This window comes from Lingula anatina, chromosome 9 (genome assembly GCF_051362555.1).
Source record: "Lingula anatina isolate TDL-2025a chromosome 9, LinAna3.0, whole genome shotgun sequence".
In the NCBI taxonomy this organism is placed as follows: Eukaryota; Metazoa; Brachiopoda; class Lingulata; order Lingulida; family Lingulidae; genus Lingula; species Lingula anatina.
This window is the reverse complement of record NC_141775.1, coordinates 17,010,169-17,025,662: the sequence shown is the minus strand read 5'-3', so window position 1 is coordinate 17,025,662 and position 15,494 is coordinate 17,010,169. Positions and strand designations below refer to the sequence as shown.

The 15,494-nt window shown below is 39.5% G+C and overlaps 2 protein-coding genes across 2 annotated transcripts in view; both read right to left on the bottom strand.

The window, feature by feature from the left end:
- The window catches only part of LOC106160107 (sialin-like), a 30,350-nt gene extending 29,854 nt beyond the window's left edge, over positions 1-496 (bottom strand). Inside the window, exon 1 of the mRNA XM_086995956.1 lies at positions 117-496. Within this exon, the coding sequence (XP_086852082.1) occupies positions 117-219 (103 nt within the window). The 5' untranslated portion in view covers positions 220-496. The remainder of the gene's footprint in view (positions 1-116) is intronic.
- A 2,702-nt stretch (positions 497-3,198) lies between these two features.
- On the bottom strand, positions 3,199-13,802 carry LOC106160105 (putative transporter slc-17.2). Its single transcript, XM_013536622.3, has 10 exons — positions 13,003-13,802; positions 11,993-12,222; positions 7,290-7,523; positions 6,645-6,828; positions 5,832-5,962; positions 5,182-5,331; positions 4,813-4,945; positions 4,372-4,522; positions 4,003-4,093; positions 3,199-3,668 (listed from the first exon to the last, which is right to left on the bottom strand). Exons 1-10 carry the CDS (start codon positions 13,055-13,057, stop codon positions 3,477-3,479), a joined length of 1,551 nt encoding a protein of 516 aa, XP_013392076.3. The 5' UTR covers positions 13,058-13,802; the 3' UTR covers positions 3,199-3,476.
- Between the last annotated feature and the right edge of the window lie 1,692 nt (positions 13,803-15,494).

Here is a 15,494-nt window from a genome sequence, read left to right as displayed (position 1 = left end):
TTCACACAGCCTGCTGAGGTGCATGTTTCCAGGTTGGGTCGACCCATTTCTACTGTAAACAGGCCTTGTGTGCTGTTCAGCCGCACATGTACTAACAATACTCCGGCAATACTTACCATTTTCCTTTAGTGGCACGTTATCCTCTGCGTCTTCCATGTCGCCTGTAGTCCGAGAGTCTGGTGACATAGGAACAGTCTCGGCTTCTCTTCCTACTGCCATGACTTACGATATGGAACTGTTTATATACCAATCATTAAACGGCATATACAAAACAACCCGGAGTGCGTGTGTGTATTTTCAAATTAATGATACGGCTGTAGGATGTAAACAGCACCGCTTGCACTTGCGTTGGAACCTATAGAAAAATCACGTCCATGCAAACGAACCCTACTATCAGTTGTAGTAACGTATTTTAAAGTTCATATGTCAATGTCTGTAGTGGACATGGATTTAGTTTTAGCTCCGCCTCCTGTTGCCTACTTTGTATATATTCACGCCCTGCTCACTGGGGGGCGTCTCGATAGTCCGAAGGTTCAGCTCGAAGGTTCATTGGTCCGAAAAGTGCTAACATTTTCATCGATTTTTTAATCAAGGGTTCATTGGTCCGAAGGTTCTATAGTGAACATTCGGACCAATGAACCTTCGGACTATTGAACCTTCGGACTATCGCTACGGCCCCGCTCATTGAGTGGGCAGTTTTTGATCAGTCGCTGCAGGTAATAAACGTGTAGTTTTTCAGCTTTCTTTGAACCGCATATCGACAACTTGGGTGTGTTATTTCCATCCATTCATAACTTCAGCTGTCTACAGCGGTCAGCAGCTGACTTGGGTCCCTTTCACATGATAACGAACGCGTACTGCACCAGTCAGAATAAATCAAGAAGTGCACTAGCTGATTCTTTCACTAATTAATATTTTAAGACACCGGCATCTTTCACGCTGCGTGGTTCATGTGGTTTATCACGTGGTTAGAATGACCTTGACACTGGATTCATGTTTGGTCTAAACCCGTTCACATTGACAGAACCTTTCAGTGAGGATCCTGATATATAGATCGCGCCGTGCCCTTTAACAGATATATGTCTCTGGCTAAGTTATAATTCAGTTCTCCGGATTCTCGGCTGCTAGTGAAAAGTGCAACATACACTGTAATTAATCTGCGGTCACGATATAGAGGGCAGGGCAATGAAGCTAGGTAGAGTTCCACAAGACTTTGACAAAGTACTGATTATGTCACTTAAATATAGGGATTAACATTTAAATGAACGAGGTCCGCTACGTAGCTGTGACTGTCGGATAAAAGCACTAGCCTTGATTTATATTTCTGTTTGACATCGTGCTTTGTTTTGATTTATAGTTGGAGTCACTAGCTTTGCTCGCACTTGTTGTTTTAATAAACAAGCAGGGGCGGATTTAGGCGCAGGGGCGGATTTAGGCCGTCTTCTGGGTCTTCTGGAAGACGGTCAGATTTTAAAGTTTACATTGACGGGTATCTAATATTTTCTGTCGGAAGACGGTCAAAAATGGAGGATGGATCAACAAAGATAATTTGGAAGACTGTCAGAAAATATCTCTGGATCCGCCCCTGAACAAGCACATGAAGCGATATACCGGCGAACTACAAGGTACGTTTCAACTAAAAGTACAATAACGCACCTGCCTCCGGTGAAACATAACTTTGTAAACACAACTAAATATAGGACAATTAAGTACATTGCTTTTTGGTAAAGGATGCCTTTTTAAAAAATATCAAACTATATATTATATCCATGTACACCTCACCAATGAGAATAAATTGGTTGTATTATTGTGCGTGAGCCGTAGTCATATCCAACATGAAAAAAGAATTAAATAAAATTTTAAACACAGTTTCTCTGCGTCAACATTTCGCATGCGAAACATGTGAAATTCGCTGCTCTATATATTATGAAAATGACACACACACACACACAAAAGGTTAAAGTCAATCAAGATTGATGTTATGTATTTCAGTGAACTGTTTTGGATATGGTGTGCCCAGTGTTAAAAAACACAGTCGATGCGTACATGAGACAGGTGTGTTTATTACCTGAACAATGGTTGGTATACAGGCCCGTAGCCAGCAATTTCAAAAGGGGGGTTCTTTTTATGAAAAAGTGGACCATTTTCCATAAAAACTTCATGAACCTAGATCAAATTTTACCCAGAGTGGACCTTTTCCTACCAAAAGGGGCGGTTCTTTCGAACCCCCCGAACCCCCCCCCCCCCCCCCCCCCCCCCTGGCTACGGGCCTGGTATTGGAAATCATTCAAGGTAGCCTAAAACGTGGCGTTTGGCACTGATCTGACGTCATACAAGGCCATAAAACGTTCGAGAATCCACATGTTACACGTACGGGTCTTCCATTTTGGCAATAAGTAGGAAATTATGAGCTGGGAATTTTGTCTGAAAAATAAAACAAAAATAATAAATGAGTGACGCTGTAACTATTTATGATTCTAATCTTCTCCAAATCTCCCTTGGTAAAGAAATTGGACTATCTCGGATTACGCCCATATGGAAAAAGAACAGGGAATACAGAAAGTTGCATGTCACCAGTCACGCCCGTAGAAACGCACGGCTTTCTAATTTATACGGATTCATATAAATGATTCCGCGCATTAATAGGTAAGCTAAACAATTAGTCCATTGTTGTCCACTGATGTGAATTCGTGTGTACAAAATATAAAAGAGGGGAGTCAACAGTCCTGTGGCGTAATGAGACAAGATGGCACTGAGAGAGGCTCGCTCTGTGCGTTTCATATGCGTGTGTTACAGTCGTGCACCCTATTACATTCTCCATTGGCTAGTGCAGAGCAATATCAAGGTTTTTAATAAAATCTACTCTTTATTAGCACCGTCAACTACAAAAAAATGGATTTGCGCTTTGAGGTGGATCATCTGTCCAGACATTGTAGCGCTGAGTATATACTAGTATAACTGCATGAAAAATCCTATACTGAAGTGCCAGCGAGTTTCTGACGCGCACTGTTAGTCTGGCTCTGTTCTTATATAAAGTCCAATACGGGAGTGACAGTCTCTGGTGCAGTGCACACACTTTAAGTCTGGCTCTGTTCTTACATGGTGTGCTCTGGAATAGTTAATTAAGTCGCTATTCCTTATATCCTTCAATTTCAGTTCCTTTTTAAGGCCTTTAAATACAGATTGCTTCCAAAAATCCACGATATGAATTTGGTATTTATGCAAAAAAACACAACACTCGCTCTTTTAGAATTAACACTAGTAATAACAATCATTATAAAATTTGACAGCACAGCACCCTCAGTGGATTCTACTTATAATACCAAATAACGGCATGCAGTGACTTTCTACGCTAACTAGACAAAAAATAGAGTAAATGGGATAGGCCTACTAATAGTACATCGTCCTTCTAAAACTGTTCCAGCGAACTCAGTTTCATATTTACACGATGTAGGTCTCAACCGAACCTTTATTAATTACAATGTCGTATTTTCCAAGTCATCCTTTTTCTCTTTTTCCTTGAGCTCCTGATCGTCCTGGTAGTGAAGATGATCCGGTTTGTCCCAGGTCTGCTCCTCGCCGCTTGCAAATACCAAGAAAAACAGTGAGCCAAACGTATAGATGGCGCCACTTATGAAGAGCACCCGTTGCCACTCTTCCTTGGAACCCTTAAAAAGAAGAGTTATACGCACTCATAACAACTGAAGTCAAATATATTGCACTAATCAATAAAATCACAATATGTAACATTATTTTCCATTCATGCTATTATATGCACGGTTACTGTACATGTGCACATAAATGTCCTCTTAAAAGGTATTCGAGGTACTCATGAGCTATAAACCATCTGTTATTACAAAGATTCTTTGAAATTTTACACAAAAATAAACAAACAAACAAATAAATAAATAAAGATAATAAAAAATTTGAAAAGTTGTTAAATCTGCAAAGCAATGGCCATGGAGTGAGCATAAACATGAATTTTTGCAAGTGACCGCTTACGTTTGGAGTTAAAGCGCCCACAGCAATAGGGGAAACCATGCCTGGGATCGTCGATAGCGTGTTTGTTATGCCGTAGATTTCACCTGCGAACCTAAAAAAATTAAATTAAATTAAATTTTAAAAAACGTTTATTTTCTACCGAGCTGTCGATTATATCCATGAGCGAAATCTTTTAAACAATACCCCATGTTAAAGGCAGGCTACACAGGACATCATATGAGGGGGTGAAACTACATGTATAGTAATCAGTGCTGAAATTTTTAATTTTTAATTTTTTAATTTTTAATTTTTTAATTTTTTAATTTTTAACAGCCATATTACGTCACACCACGCATTAAGGACTTCAAGTACGCGAGTGTCCGCTCTTACCTGGGGGCAATGTCCACGTGGTTGATCTGGAAGCCTGCACGCACGCCTGCAGTAAACGCCACGCCCAGTGTCAGGAAAGCCACGCCTATCATCCGGGTCTCACAATCAACAAACCCCGTTGCTATGAGGAAGGCTGCTGGCAGGAAACCACCTGAAAATATTGGGTACCTTTTGTTTTTTACGGTAAATTTATGCATTTATTTGCTTCTAACAATAAAACCATGCATACATTTGATTCCGCTATATAAAAGGTACTACCGAGATGCAATTTATACTTGTTACACTGCAGCAGACCTGTTTCTGACGTGGGCTGCATTAATTTTTATACTGAGGATTAAGATTTAATACAGATTTATATTTTTCTTTTAAAAAAAACAGCATAATTATGCAAATAATCAGTTTTGTGTCAAAATTATCCAAATGAACCAGACTGCCACTGACCGATAGATTGGAACAGTTTTCTGGTCCACGTGGTGTTCAATACACGGCGCTCTCGCAGACGATCAGCAATTTGACCAAACAAGATGGTACTCACGTACATCGCTAAATACGGCAACGCTGAAAATAGCCCGTTCTGAAAGAAAAACGTTGTGAAAGTTTAACAGTCTGTAAAATACAACTAGTAGCTCTATATTAACAGTCTTTAGTCAATGCGTGTCACTTATTGTCGTTTAATTTCACCAAGCCTGTTTTTCAGAATACTTTCTTATGAAAAGTTTCTCAATAAGCACAATTCCATTCTATCCAGCCTGATCAAAAAATGCTTTCTAATCAAATCTTTCTCAACTAACACAATCCCACCTCACCCACCTGCTTCACGTCAAACGCTAAAACTTCCTTCATAAATGTCGGCAGACTGGTCATCAGGGTGTAGTTGCCCCAGTTATTGCAGGTATGGGCGACTATTATCGCCCACACAGCAGGCGACTTGGCGAACGTCAGCCACGGGACCGAGACTTTCTGGGATGGAAAAGAAATTCCGTTGTTAATAGTGGCGTGTAAAGACTGTTGACATGGAAGTATGGGTTCACTGTCCTACATGTATATGTATATGTATATTTGTACTACTAGGCCTACATGTAGTTCGTTACATTCGGGTGCAGAAAAAGAATGATTTTTTCATCTATTTCTCGCACCATGTATATTTATTAGTCTCACCATACACGTAGGTCCCTTTCTTATTTCTGGGGAGGAGGTGTCAACTGTTTTACAAATTCTTTGTACTTCTACTTTTGCAAAAGACACAAAATACCCGATATTTCAGCAAGGGTATAGCAAAGTTACTTCAACATCATAAAGGGTTGGGTCATACCATTATCGTATGCACGGAGGGCAGATGTTCATGAACATGTAGGCCTATTACCGTAGACAATAGGATGATCCAGGAGAACGAAATCTCCAACATTTATGCATTATCTCGTATATTTTCGTGTATTCTCGCACAGTCTCGTTCAGATTACCTCCAGTCCCGGATGATGTCCTATAGACTGCTGTATGTACGTTCTCTCTGGCTGACCGATCCTTGGATGGGACGCCGGGGTGTCAAAAACCGTCAAATACCAACCACACAACCACAGGAAACAGAACGCCCCTTTAACAGAAAACACACCACGCTTAATATTTTTATATCCCATTACTTGACAGGATTTGCACCAACTAGGAATTAATATCAAGCAAAATGGGTCCCATACGAAAATGCCCTAAAGCAATCCTACCGAATTGGAATTGTATGTGAATTCTGTCGGACGCTCTTTAGGATTCTAATTTTGGACATATAACCTTTAGGACCCTATAATATTTTGGACCAAGTTCAAATAAGACTTCCTAAAATCAGCTAACATAGAACGTTATTATAGCGTTACCATAATGTTTAGATAACAAAAAAAAGTTATGGTAACGTAATAAAAAAAAAAGTTCCATGTTTGCTGGGTAGGATCCTACAGTAACATGTAATTTCCGTAAGTAAGCGAATTTTCGCGAAATCAACCGGAAGCCATGCAACGCTGACATACCAACGAGAGGGTTGTGGTGACGAAGAACACCTGACAGCGGATATTACTGCAGAATATATTTATAGATACTATATTATTATATTATTATTAGGATATTATTACAATCCTAAGCAGTATAGTGCGTATTCTTCATGTTTTGTATACTACTTTTGTATTTTTTTTAACTGACATCTACGCCCCACGGAGTTTCACTCCCATTGTTAAATGTTATTACTGAATTATTATTATTATTATTATTATTATTATTATATGAACACTGACCATAAACGTAGAATATAAAGGGCCATCCATTGTCTAGCTGTATCTCGCAGAGGAACCCGGACAAGGACAGTGCCACAATGTTTCCAATAATGGTCCCAGAGTAACAGAACGACATCAGTTTACTTCTCTCTAATGGCGGCGCCCATTTCCCCCATATAGCGTGCATTGCTGGGAAGACGACTCCCTGGAAGTTGACAAGGTCGATTAAATCATTGTACTGCGTAGCATAGAGCCAAAGGACCGCAAATAAATAAATAAATAAATGAATAAATAAATAAATAAATAAATGGATTGACTAACTATATACATGTAGCGGGTATTTCCGGACAGACTCCTGCCTGGAAGTGTACACAGCACATTGCATCATACAGGTATTACTTGGTTGTATAGGTTAGTAAATAAAAAAAATTAATGAACTAATTAATTGTAGTAATAAAATACATCAATATCACTATCAGTCAATCAACCTTATGGTAATCGAGACGAAAATCGAGCAAATATTTTTATTGAAAAAAGTTTTATTTGAAAAGCCATTGATATAGCTATGATAATTTGCCAATGCAGTGTTTCAGTGAAGTTATTCATACTAAGATCTGTACGTGACGTTAATAGCTCGATCTGCACGTGTCATGTATTCATACTCACAGTCGCCAATCCCATCAGCACCCGCGCTGCTATCACGAGGTACGGGTGTGTTCTGGAAGCAATCGGCGTCACCATCGTCATCGCAAACGCAATGACCATGGCGGTGCCCAGCACGTGTTTCCCGCCATATCTCCCCGCCAACCAGCCGCCGAGGATCTGAGTGCAGATGTACCCATAGAAGAACGAGCTTAAAATGTTGCCTCTTAAGCTCTTATCCCAGTCCAATTCACCGTCCTGCAATATGATCAAGTATGTTGAGGGTCATATTTGGTGTTTTCTTGTTTATCATAATAACACCCTGGAATCTGTTGTACAAGAGTGGCATCCTGGACAGAACATGTGCTACACGGTGTAATTTGATAAATATCAGATACCATACTTATAAATATCTTACGCGAATACCCTACAAATGAGAACTTCTGTTTGTTTGTTTTATCTGATATATATGTATGTTGTTTAAGTGTCAAAGTATGCGTATGGAAGAACATAAATGGAATCACTTATTTTCAAAAGTGGAACACTCACATATCTGAAGCGGGGCCGTAGCGATAGTCCGAAGGTTCAATAGTCCGAAGGTTCATTGGTCCGAATGTTCACTATAGAACCTTCGGACCAATGAACCCTTGATTAAAAAATCGATGAAAATGTTACCACTTTTCGGACCAATGAACCTTCGGACCAATGAACCTTCGGACTATCGAGACGCCCCCTCTGAAGCCACCCTCAGCATTTTAAAAATTCAGAACTGTTTAATCTGTTAAGATTGTTACCCTGTAAGCGATCAAAATCGTCAATGTATGAACTTCATTGCATTGAACTTGAAGGATTTATGTTTAAGTGGAAATTATCATGATGTGTCACTTTTATCACTTTCTTATAGTGCCTATACAATCCATTTTACAGTTGAAAGAGTCCATATTATAATAAAGGTTATTATTATTTTAAAATAATAATAACCTTTATTATGATATGGACTCTTTTAAAATAATAATAATTATTATTATTTTAAAATAATGATAAAATATAATAATAATAACTGCAAAATTTGCGATATGCGCGTACTTAAAACGTGGTATTTTGGTGTTTTGAAGGTCAAATGGTGCCATTTGGAACGGTCAAGGACTATAAATCAGTTAGTTAAAACTCTAATTTAAAGAGAGGAATATAAGTGTGATTTTTTCAGAAACCGAAGGTGGGATCAAGACCCCCCTGCGCCTGTCTAAATCCGCCACAGCTGCGTTCCCCTGCTCTCAGTGGTAGCTAAGATAACAGCCGCGCATCATAATAAAACACTCCTTTATAAGTCACTGCTACACACGACCAGAGTAATAGTACAGCACTCGCCTTCATTGATGAATTATATCAGTATTTATCCCTCATCTGTATTTGCATTAGTAAGATATTACAGGGACGCAGGACTAATCCGGAATTTATCAGTATTAAGCCACTCTAAAGTGTGTCAGCGATCATAGCCCAAATAACTAGATATTTGACAGTGCAACCAGGTCTGAGTTTAATAGCATTCTAGTTTTATTCGTCACGTCTCTTGAACAAAAAAAGTTAAGGAACATTGTCATTATTGATTTATACTAATACTGAAGCGAATCCTTCAATTTGCCAAATAGCTGCAGCATTAGGGCCACAAAAAGTTGAACATCGGAGTCGTGTTATTGACGCACATATTCCGTGTAATGTTGGCATTTTTTCTGCTGTTTACATTACGGGGTTGCTATTTAATATGGAATATTTTTATCATTGTTATTTTTGAGTGCTGATTAATTTTTTTTGGCTGGATTCATCACAAAAAGTATGTTACTAAGTGATAAAAACATCCAGTCTTCTGTTGTGAGATATTTTGGTCAATAATATCAAATCTGACATAAGATGCCATTCAAAAGAAAGGAACACCCCCAGAAAACCATATCAACAGTTTGATGTCAGTATTAACTTTAAAGACAGTCTCAGCGCGTTAAACCCTTAAAGTAGCACGAAAATGAATTTTCCTGAAAATCTCACCAATTTCCCCATAATGATCAAGGTATATCCTATCCAAAACCGTTCAGAAAATGAAGCTACCTAATACCGTTTTTAAGTTCCATTAAATAATAAAAGACGACTCGTCTTAAATACTCAGCTACCACCTCACAGTACGGCTTCAGAACGCGCAATTTCTCGCTAAGTCTCGCGGTTTACTATGAATGAAGTACTACGGCTGAGACCCGGATGTTACTATTTGGCGCCAAAACAGCAAACATGGAGACGCGCGTCAAGTCTGAAGAGGAGAGCGACAAAAGGGGACGAAAGAAAATAGCCACTCCAGTTCGAAAGATACGAAAGAAAATTAGAGACAGACGAAGAAGCACTCAGACTGTGTATGTTGGGAGGGAGGTGGGGCGGTGGAGGACACTTAAAGCTGAGTTAGGAGGCAATGGCGAAACTACTCCTCGACACGTGAGTATGCGCTTCACAGGTCTCAAGTGTGTCTCATTATCATATTATCCTGTTCACAATAAATGGCAATATTTGTGCTCATACAAAGTTGGTTACGTGTATAAGAGCGTTTTGGGATTTACGTTTTCTGTTTTTGATCGGTACATGTACCGAAAAGGTGGACAGGCGGCATTTACATGTCTGACAAGTTTTGCTCTGTAGTCGTGACGTCTATCTCATTCTGACTGAAGCCTGCTGTGATTGGTCGTAAGCGTGGGAAAATCGAGGTCGTGACCTTGAGCCGGAGGTACTTCCGGCTGTGCTCCGAAATCATGATAAATAGTTTTCGTTTTCTAATTTTTTATTCTAGTTGTCTAAACAGAACTTTTGTGACCCAGACTTATCAATATAATAATAAACAATCTCACAAAACACAAATCTGACCAAAGTTTTACATAGAACCTGCTTCTATACATTAATCTAACCCACTGAGACTGTCTTTAAACTAATATATTAAAGAAAATGATAGCCTCCGGACAGTGATATGTTACACAGTCAAAGAACTCACTACAGTAAATCATGAAAAGTCAGTAATTGTGGGTATGACCTCCAGCAGCCGCTTGCAGCGCCCTCAACCTACATGGCATGCCCTGTGACACGTTTTTAGAGTTTGGATGGGGATATCATTACACGCAGTGATATTTGCCTGTCGCAGTTCATCACTATTTACCGGACGATGACCATAGCCATTAATTCTGTGAGTTACTTTTGCCCAAAGTTTTTCAATTGGGTTCAAATCTGGAGAGTTTGCAGGCCAGGGCAGTTGCTGAACCCATTGGTTTTGAAGAAAAACAGTGATTCTGCGGGCTCGATGTGGGGTTGCGCAGTCGTCTTGGTACACAAATTTGTTCCTGAAGTTTGCTGTAGAATGTCTCTGTAGGAATCCTGGATGAGGTTGCCTCCTAGAGAAACCAACTGGTTCTGGGCACCGACATGAAATGCTCCCCAAACAGAGACGTTACCATCCCCTGCTTGCACCCTAGGCAGTACACAATCATCGTTTTATGTCCCTCGTACACGTCGGTGGACACGGATTCGACCATCAACCCCCAAAAAATTCATATCTGGACTCATCACTGAAAACGACGTGATTCCAGTGTTTTGGCTGCAAACGCACGTGGCTCCCAGCCCATTGCAAACGTCGCTATATATGACCTGCTGTTAACAGTGGTTTCCATACTGGCCTTCGTGCAAAATAACCAGCTTGCAGTAGTCTCTTGTTCACGAGGAACCTTGAAACGGGCGTTTGAATGGCATTCTGCCTCTCTTTTCTGAGGACACTGGTTGTCTTTGTACGACCAGCACGGCGTCCTCTACGGAGATGACGATCCTGTCTTCTTGATGTCTAACGCAGACACCCTGGTCGAGGTATTGGAGTAGGTGCCCCTGTTGCAGCATTTCTTTGGAGGACTTTACAAACAGTTCCTGATAAATGTTGAATTTCCTGGCAATGACTGTCCGTTTCTGGCAATTTTCTCTGAGAGCAAGAATCCCATAGTAAGCTGCGTTGCTTAGATGTCGAACCATATCTTCACTAAGGTACCTGTCAAGTTTCAGAGCGATCCCTTTGTTGCTTCTCTTAGCACACTCCAAAGATTGACCTAACCCATGCGTTTTTATACAAGGGCAGAAATTGCCGAAAAGACCACCCCTCACATTTCTGACCACAGAACATGCAACTGCATGCATCAATTGTTTCGAGAGTTGTGTGGTAATTAGTTAACACACCTGGCTACACATGGAGTGACACCTCAGGTTTAGATTTAAAATAGTTATAGAGAAATTAAATATTTTATAGAAAATTTGCTCGCCAAAAAATAATATTCCATATTTAGTGGTAACCCTGTATATACAATTTGGGAAAATACCAATAATGGTAATTAAAAAACGTTTTACGAAAATGCAAATATATGAACGAGTATTATATGTGTGCCTCACTTGCGTAACTCAAATTCTTACATTCTGCGGAATGACCAACATGTAATTAAAAAAATATACCAAATCATCTTAAACCACATCGACCAATCAAAATAAATAAATAAATAAATAAATAAATAGAAAGTGGTGCTAACATTGCTTTCTATCTCTTCGTTAGGCTATTAAATGCGGCAAATACAAAAACATGTGGAAATATAGGTCTAGTGCCTTAACTCTCCAAATCCACCTGTATACATGTAACAGTTCAGTGAGTGTATGTGTAATAAAATACTTACAAACGCTCTTGATGACCCACCACTCAGTTGGCCACATGGCGTTACAGTGAAGTCGCTGTTATTAGTAACATTGGCTCCATCTATCGTCGAGTTGGTTCCATTCAGATTAGATCCGTGGCGAACCATACACACCATGGCGAAGCTGATGTTAGTACGCAATGCGTACACATTGATCATGCCAATAAAACCCATGAGTGACAGCCACACCCGGCAGGACGTCCAGTAGGGTACTATAAGAGAAAATAGAAAGTAAGGGACTGAGGAAGGAATGGGATGCTAAGTAGTCATTGTTGATTAAATACAATGTGTCTCACGTTTTAAATTGTGTTCTGTGTTTGTATTGTTACCAAGACTAGACAAAAAAATAAAAAATAAATAAATAAAATAATAAAATTAAAACTATTCGATTGTGGTTTTACATTTTAGTACATAAACTGAATATTCCTCAGCAAAATGTTAGATTTCTTGTAAACTGTTATCACAAGTTTAAAATTACTGTTTGCAAAATGCTTAGGAATTTTACTGTGCAAATGAGCTAATGTTTAAAATTTAAGGGAATATAAAAATTTATTGTAAACGTGCTGCTAACTGGAGATGCTGTTTAAAATTTGCAGCAAATTTAGAGCAACAATTATTTTTGCAAACCCTGCAAACTCGATACTTGCCGCACATTGTATGGTTTGCAACAAAATTGCAGCAAAGTTTCATATTGCTAAGTGTACCTATTCATTAATTTAACACGTTGGGATTTTATGAATAAAACAAAATCACGAAACTCGCTTGCGTCTCGGAAACGTTAAGCCTTTGGGAAATTTTATGGATATCAATTTTAATAATGACCATGCATCTACTCATGTAGGCCTAAACTAAAATCACAACGATTTATTAATTGATAAATACTGTGATGTTGGTCTTTCTATCTATCCCATGGCCGCAAATTAAACCTTGTCACCATGTTCCTTTCTGGTGCGCCGTAACCTGAGTGGAACGGGTTTAAGGTGAGGACTTACCATCTTTATGATCTAAACGAATTTCTCCTGCCTCGTCGTCTTTACTCTTCGTCATCTTAGAAGGTTTTGGATCTAATGACAACAGTCCCCAATCTGAAAAGCCTTACCGTCACTTGAACGGTGTGGAGGAACAGATGGTCGTTATCAGATTGCGATGCCTTGGGGCGCATATCTTCCGTAAATAGACGATGTTTACACAAGGGGGACAGACGTTGACATGGCGAACATCACGCTAAGATCGCTCGTAGCAAACACAGGTGGCAATGCTGCGTTCCACAAAGGATCTGGAAGATCTCCTTTTCGGTGTTCTTGCTTGTGATGATGTGATTGTCTTGACAGTGAATTTTACTCCCAGTGTTGAGAATGGCCCATTTGTTGTAGGCATGTCTGTTCGTTGCGGGCCAGTCCTCCATATATAATGACACTCTTAATTTCAATATTGTTATGTCGAATTTACGAAGTCGGATAGCCAAGTTTAGCAGGCTTTGTTTAGCCAAAAGAAAAAAAAAACGGATACAATAATGATATTACATCCACTGTAGAATGGTGCTCTGTAGACTACAACCAAGGTGCCAGTTTACCAAAATGAATTGGGATCGAAAGTGAATCAAGTCTTTTAGACTGAACTGTTTGTCCACAGGTTGATCCGCCGACTAGATATGGCCGACTCCATTAAAAGCAGCGCCGACTAATTCTCTGATGGTCTCCCCGCCTCCACGCGCGCCGTCGCTGCAGGGGCCTAGCAATTTAACCGCGAAGCTGAGATGGAATCCATTAAATGGCGCGTGTGGAGGCGGGAGACCATCAGAGAATTAAGCGGCGCTGCTTTCAAGTTTGGTCGGCCATAGTTAGCCTGCAGATCAGTTAGTCCGCGGATCATATGTTCTGAATGACCTCATTAATTAGTTGTACAAATGCTGTGCCTTCTTCTGTAGCAATGGCCTCTGTACGACCCAGATAGCGCTATATTTTTCAAAATGGAAACGCGCTTAACAAAGAACACCGTGAAATTAGGTGAAAACTGTAAACATGTCTGTTTGTGCCCATGTGACCTCAAAGTGTGACAAACCATAACTAGGTCTCATTTAGTTTTCCCACAAAAACTAACTCATTTGTGACATGGACTGACCCGATCAATCCTTACTGTACTTTTTATTTACTGTGAGGTCAAAAACCCGATGAGTCCTGTGTATGGTCGGCCATGCATCACAGCTGTAAACGTGCTGACACAGGTAGATATCACACAAGTCTGCCGTAGATCCAATGTCCACCTGTCAGTAAGGACAAATGGGGACGATATCTACGTTAAACAACCTACATGGGAAAAATGAATAGATTAACACAAATTTAAAGTCTTGCTGCTAGGGTTATGCGTTACCCAGCAAACTGTTATTTCGACTATTAATGGCTAAAAATAGTCTACTGATAGTTCTGATGACCTGAAACCTTATTACCATCCTTTCTAAATCATTTAAACTGGACAAGAAAGGTATATTAGCATGCTACTAAGGTTATTCACTTCCCTAGCAACAGTTTCTAAGCAACACTTTGGAATTATTACCACTTCCCCTGAAAATGATCAACATGATTCAAAGAACATTTGTGCCAAGTTTGGTGCTTTTTGTACATTCTGACAATTTTGACAACATACAGCACCAATAATATAAACTATTGGTTTCTTCAAATGGAATCAGTTTTCGAGAAGTTGGTATGAAAACAAAATAAAATCCTAGTTAGGACTCACCACATAATCAGTGGAAACACAGTTTTGCCATCCCATATAAAGCTGCGTGTGTCACTTGCGAGGAGCTGGGCCGAGGGATCCGAAAACATCGTATTAAGATGGATCGATACTAGGCCAAACAAGGTGTAATGTACCTAAATAGGCCCTATAAGATAAGTAATATTTTGGAATAGCAAAAAATGGATATGCAAATAACTATGAAAGATGTATATTTTAAAAGCAATTTTAAGTGATTGATAAAGAAAACCCCCTTTTTTGTTTTGTTTTATTTTAGACCTTCCATCCTTTGAATATTATCTCTTAGACTGATATTTTTGCTTCTGTGCTTTTTATAATTTACTCTTAATATGTCGTTCAAGCACTTTTTTGTCACTTTTAGATCCTAATTAATTTTAAATTTAATTCCTAAATTGTAAGGCAAATGGGGAATTTAAGAATAGGAACTAATTAGTTACCCTAGGTTCTAGATTCCGGTATTGCCAGCCCGATCTTGATTTAATATATAACCCTTAGTAGCAATACCAGAAAAAGCGACTCCACCACAAGGTATATTTAGCAAGCTAGCTTTTACGTTGCTCTGACGCTCAGGGTATAATTAGTATATTGACTGTGAAAATGAATTGGGCTTGCGGAAATGATCCCTGATAAGGCACCCCCCCCCCCCCCCCCGAAAATTGTTGACTGAGCATCGTGCTGGTGCCGCACTTGTTGATTGCAGAAGGGGGGGGGTGTACTTTGGTTGTGCCTT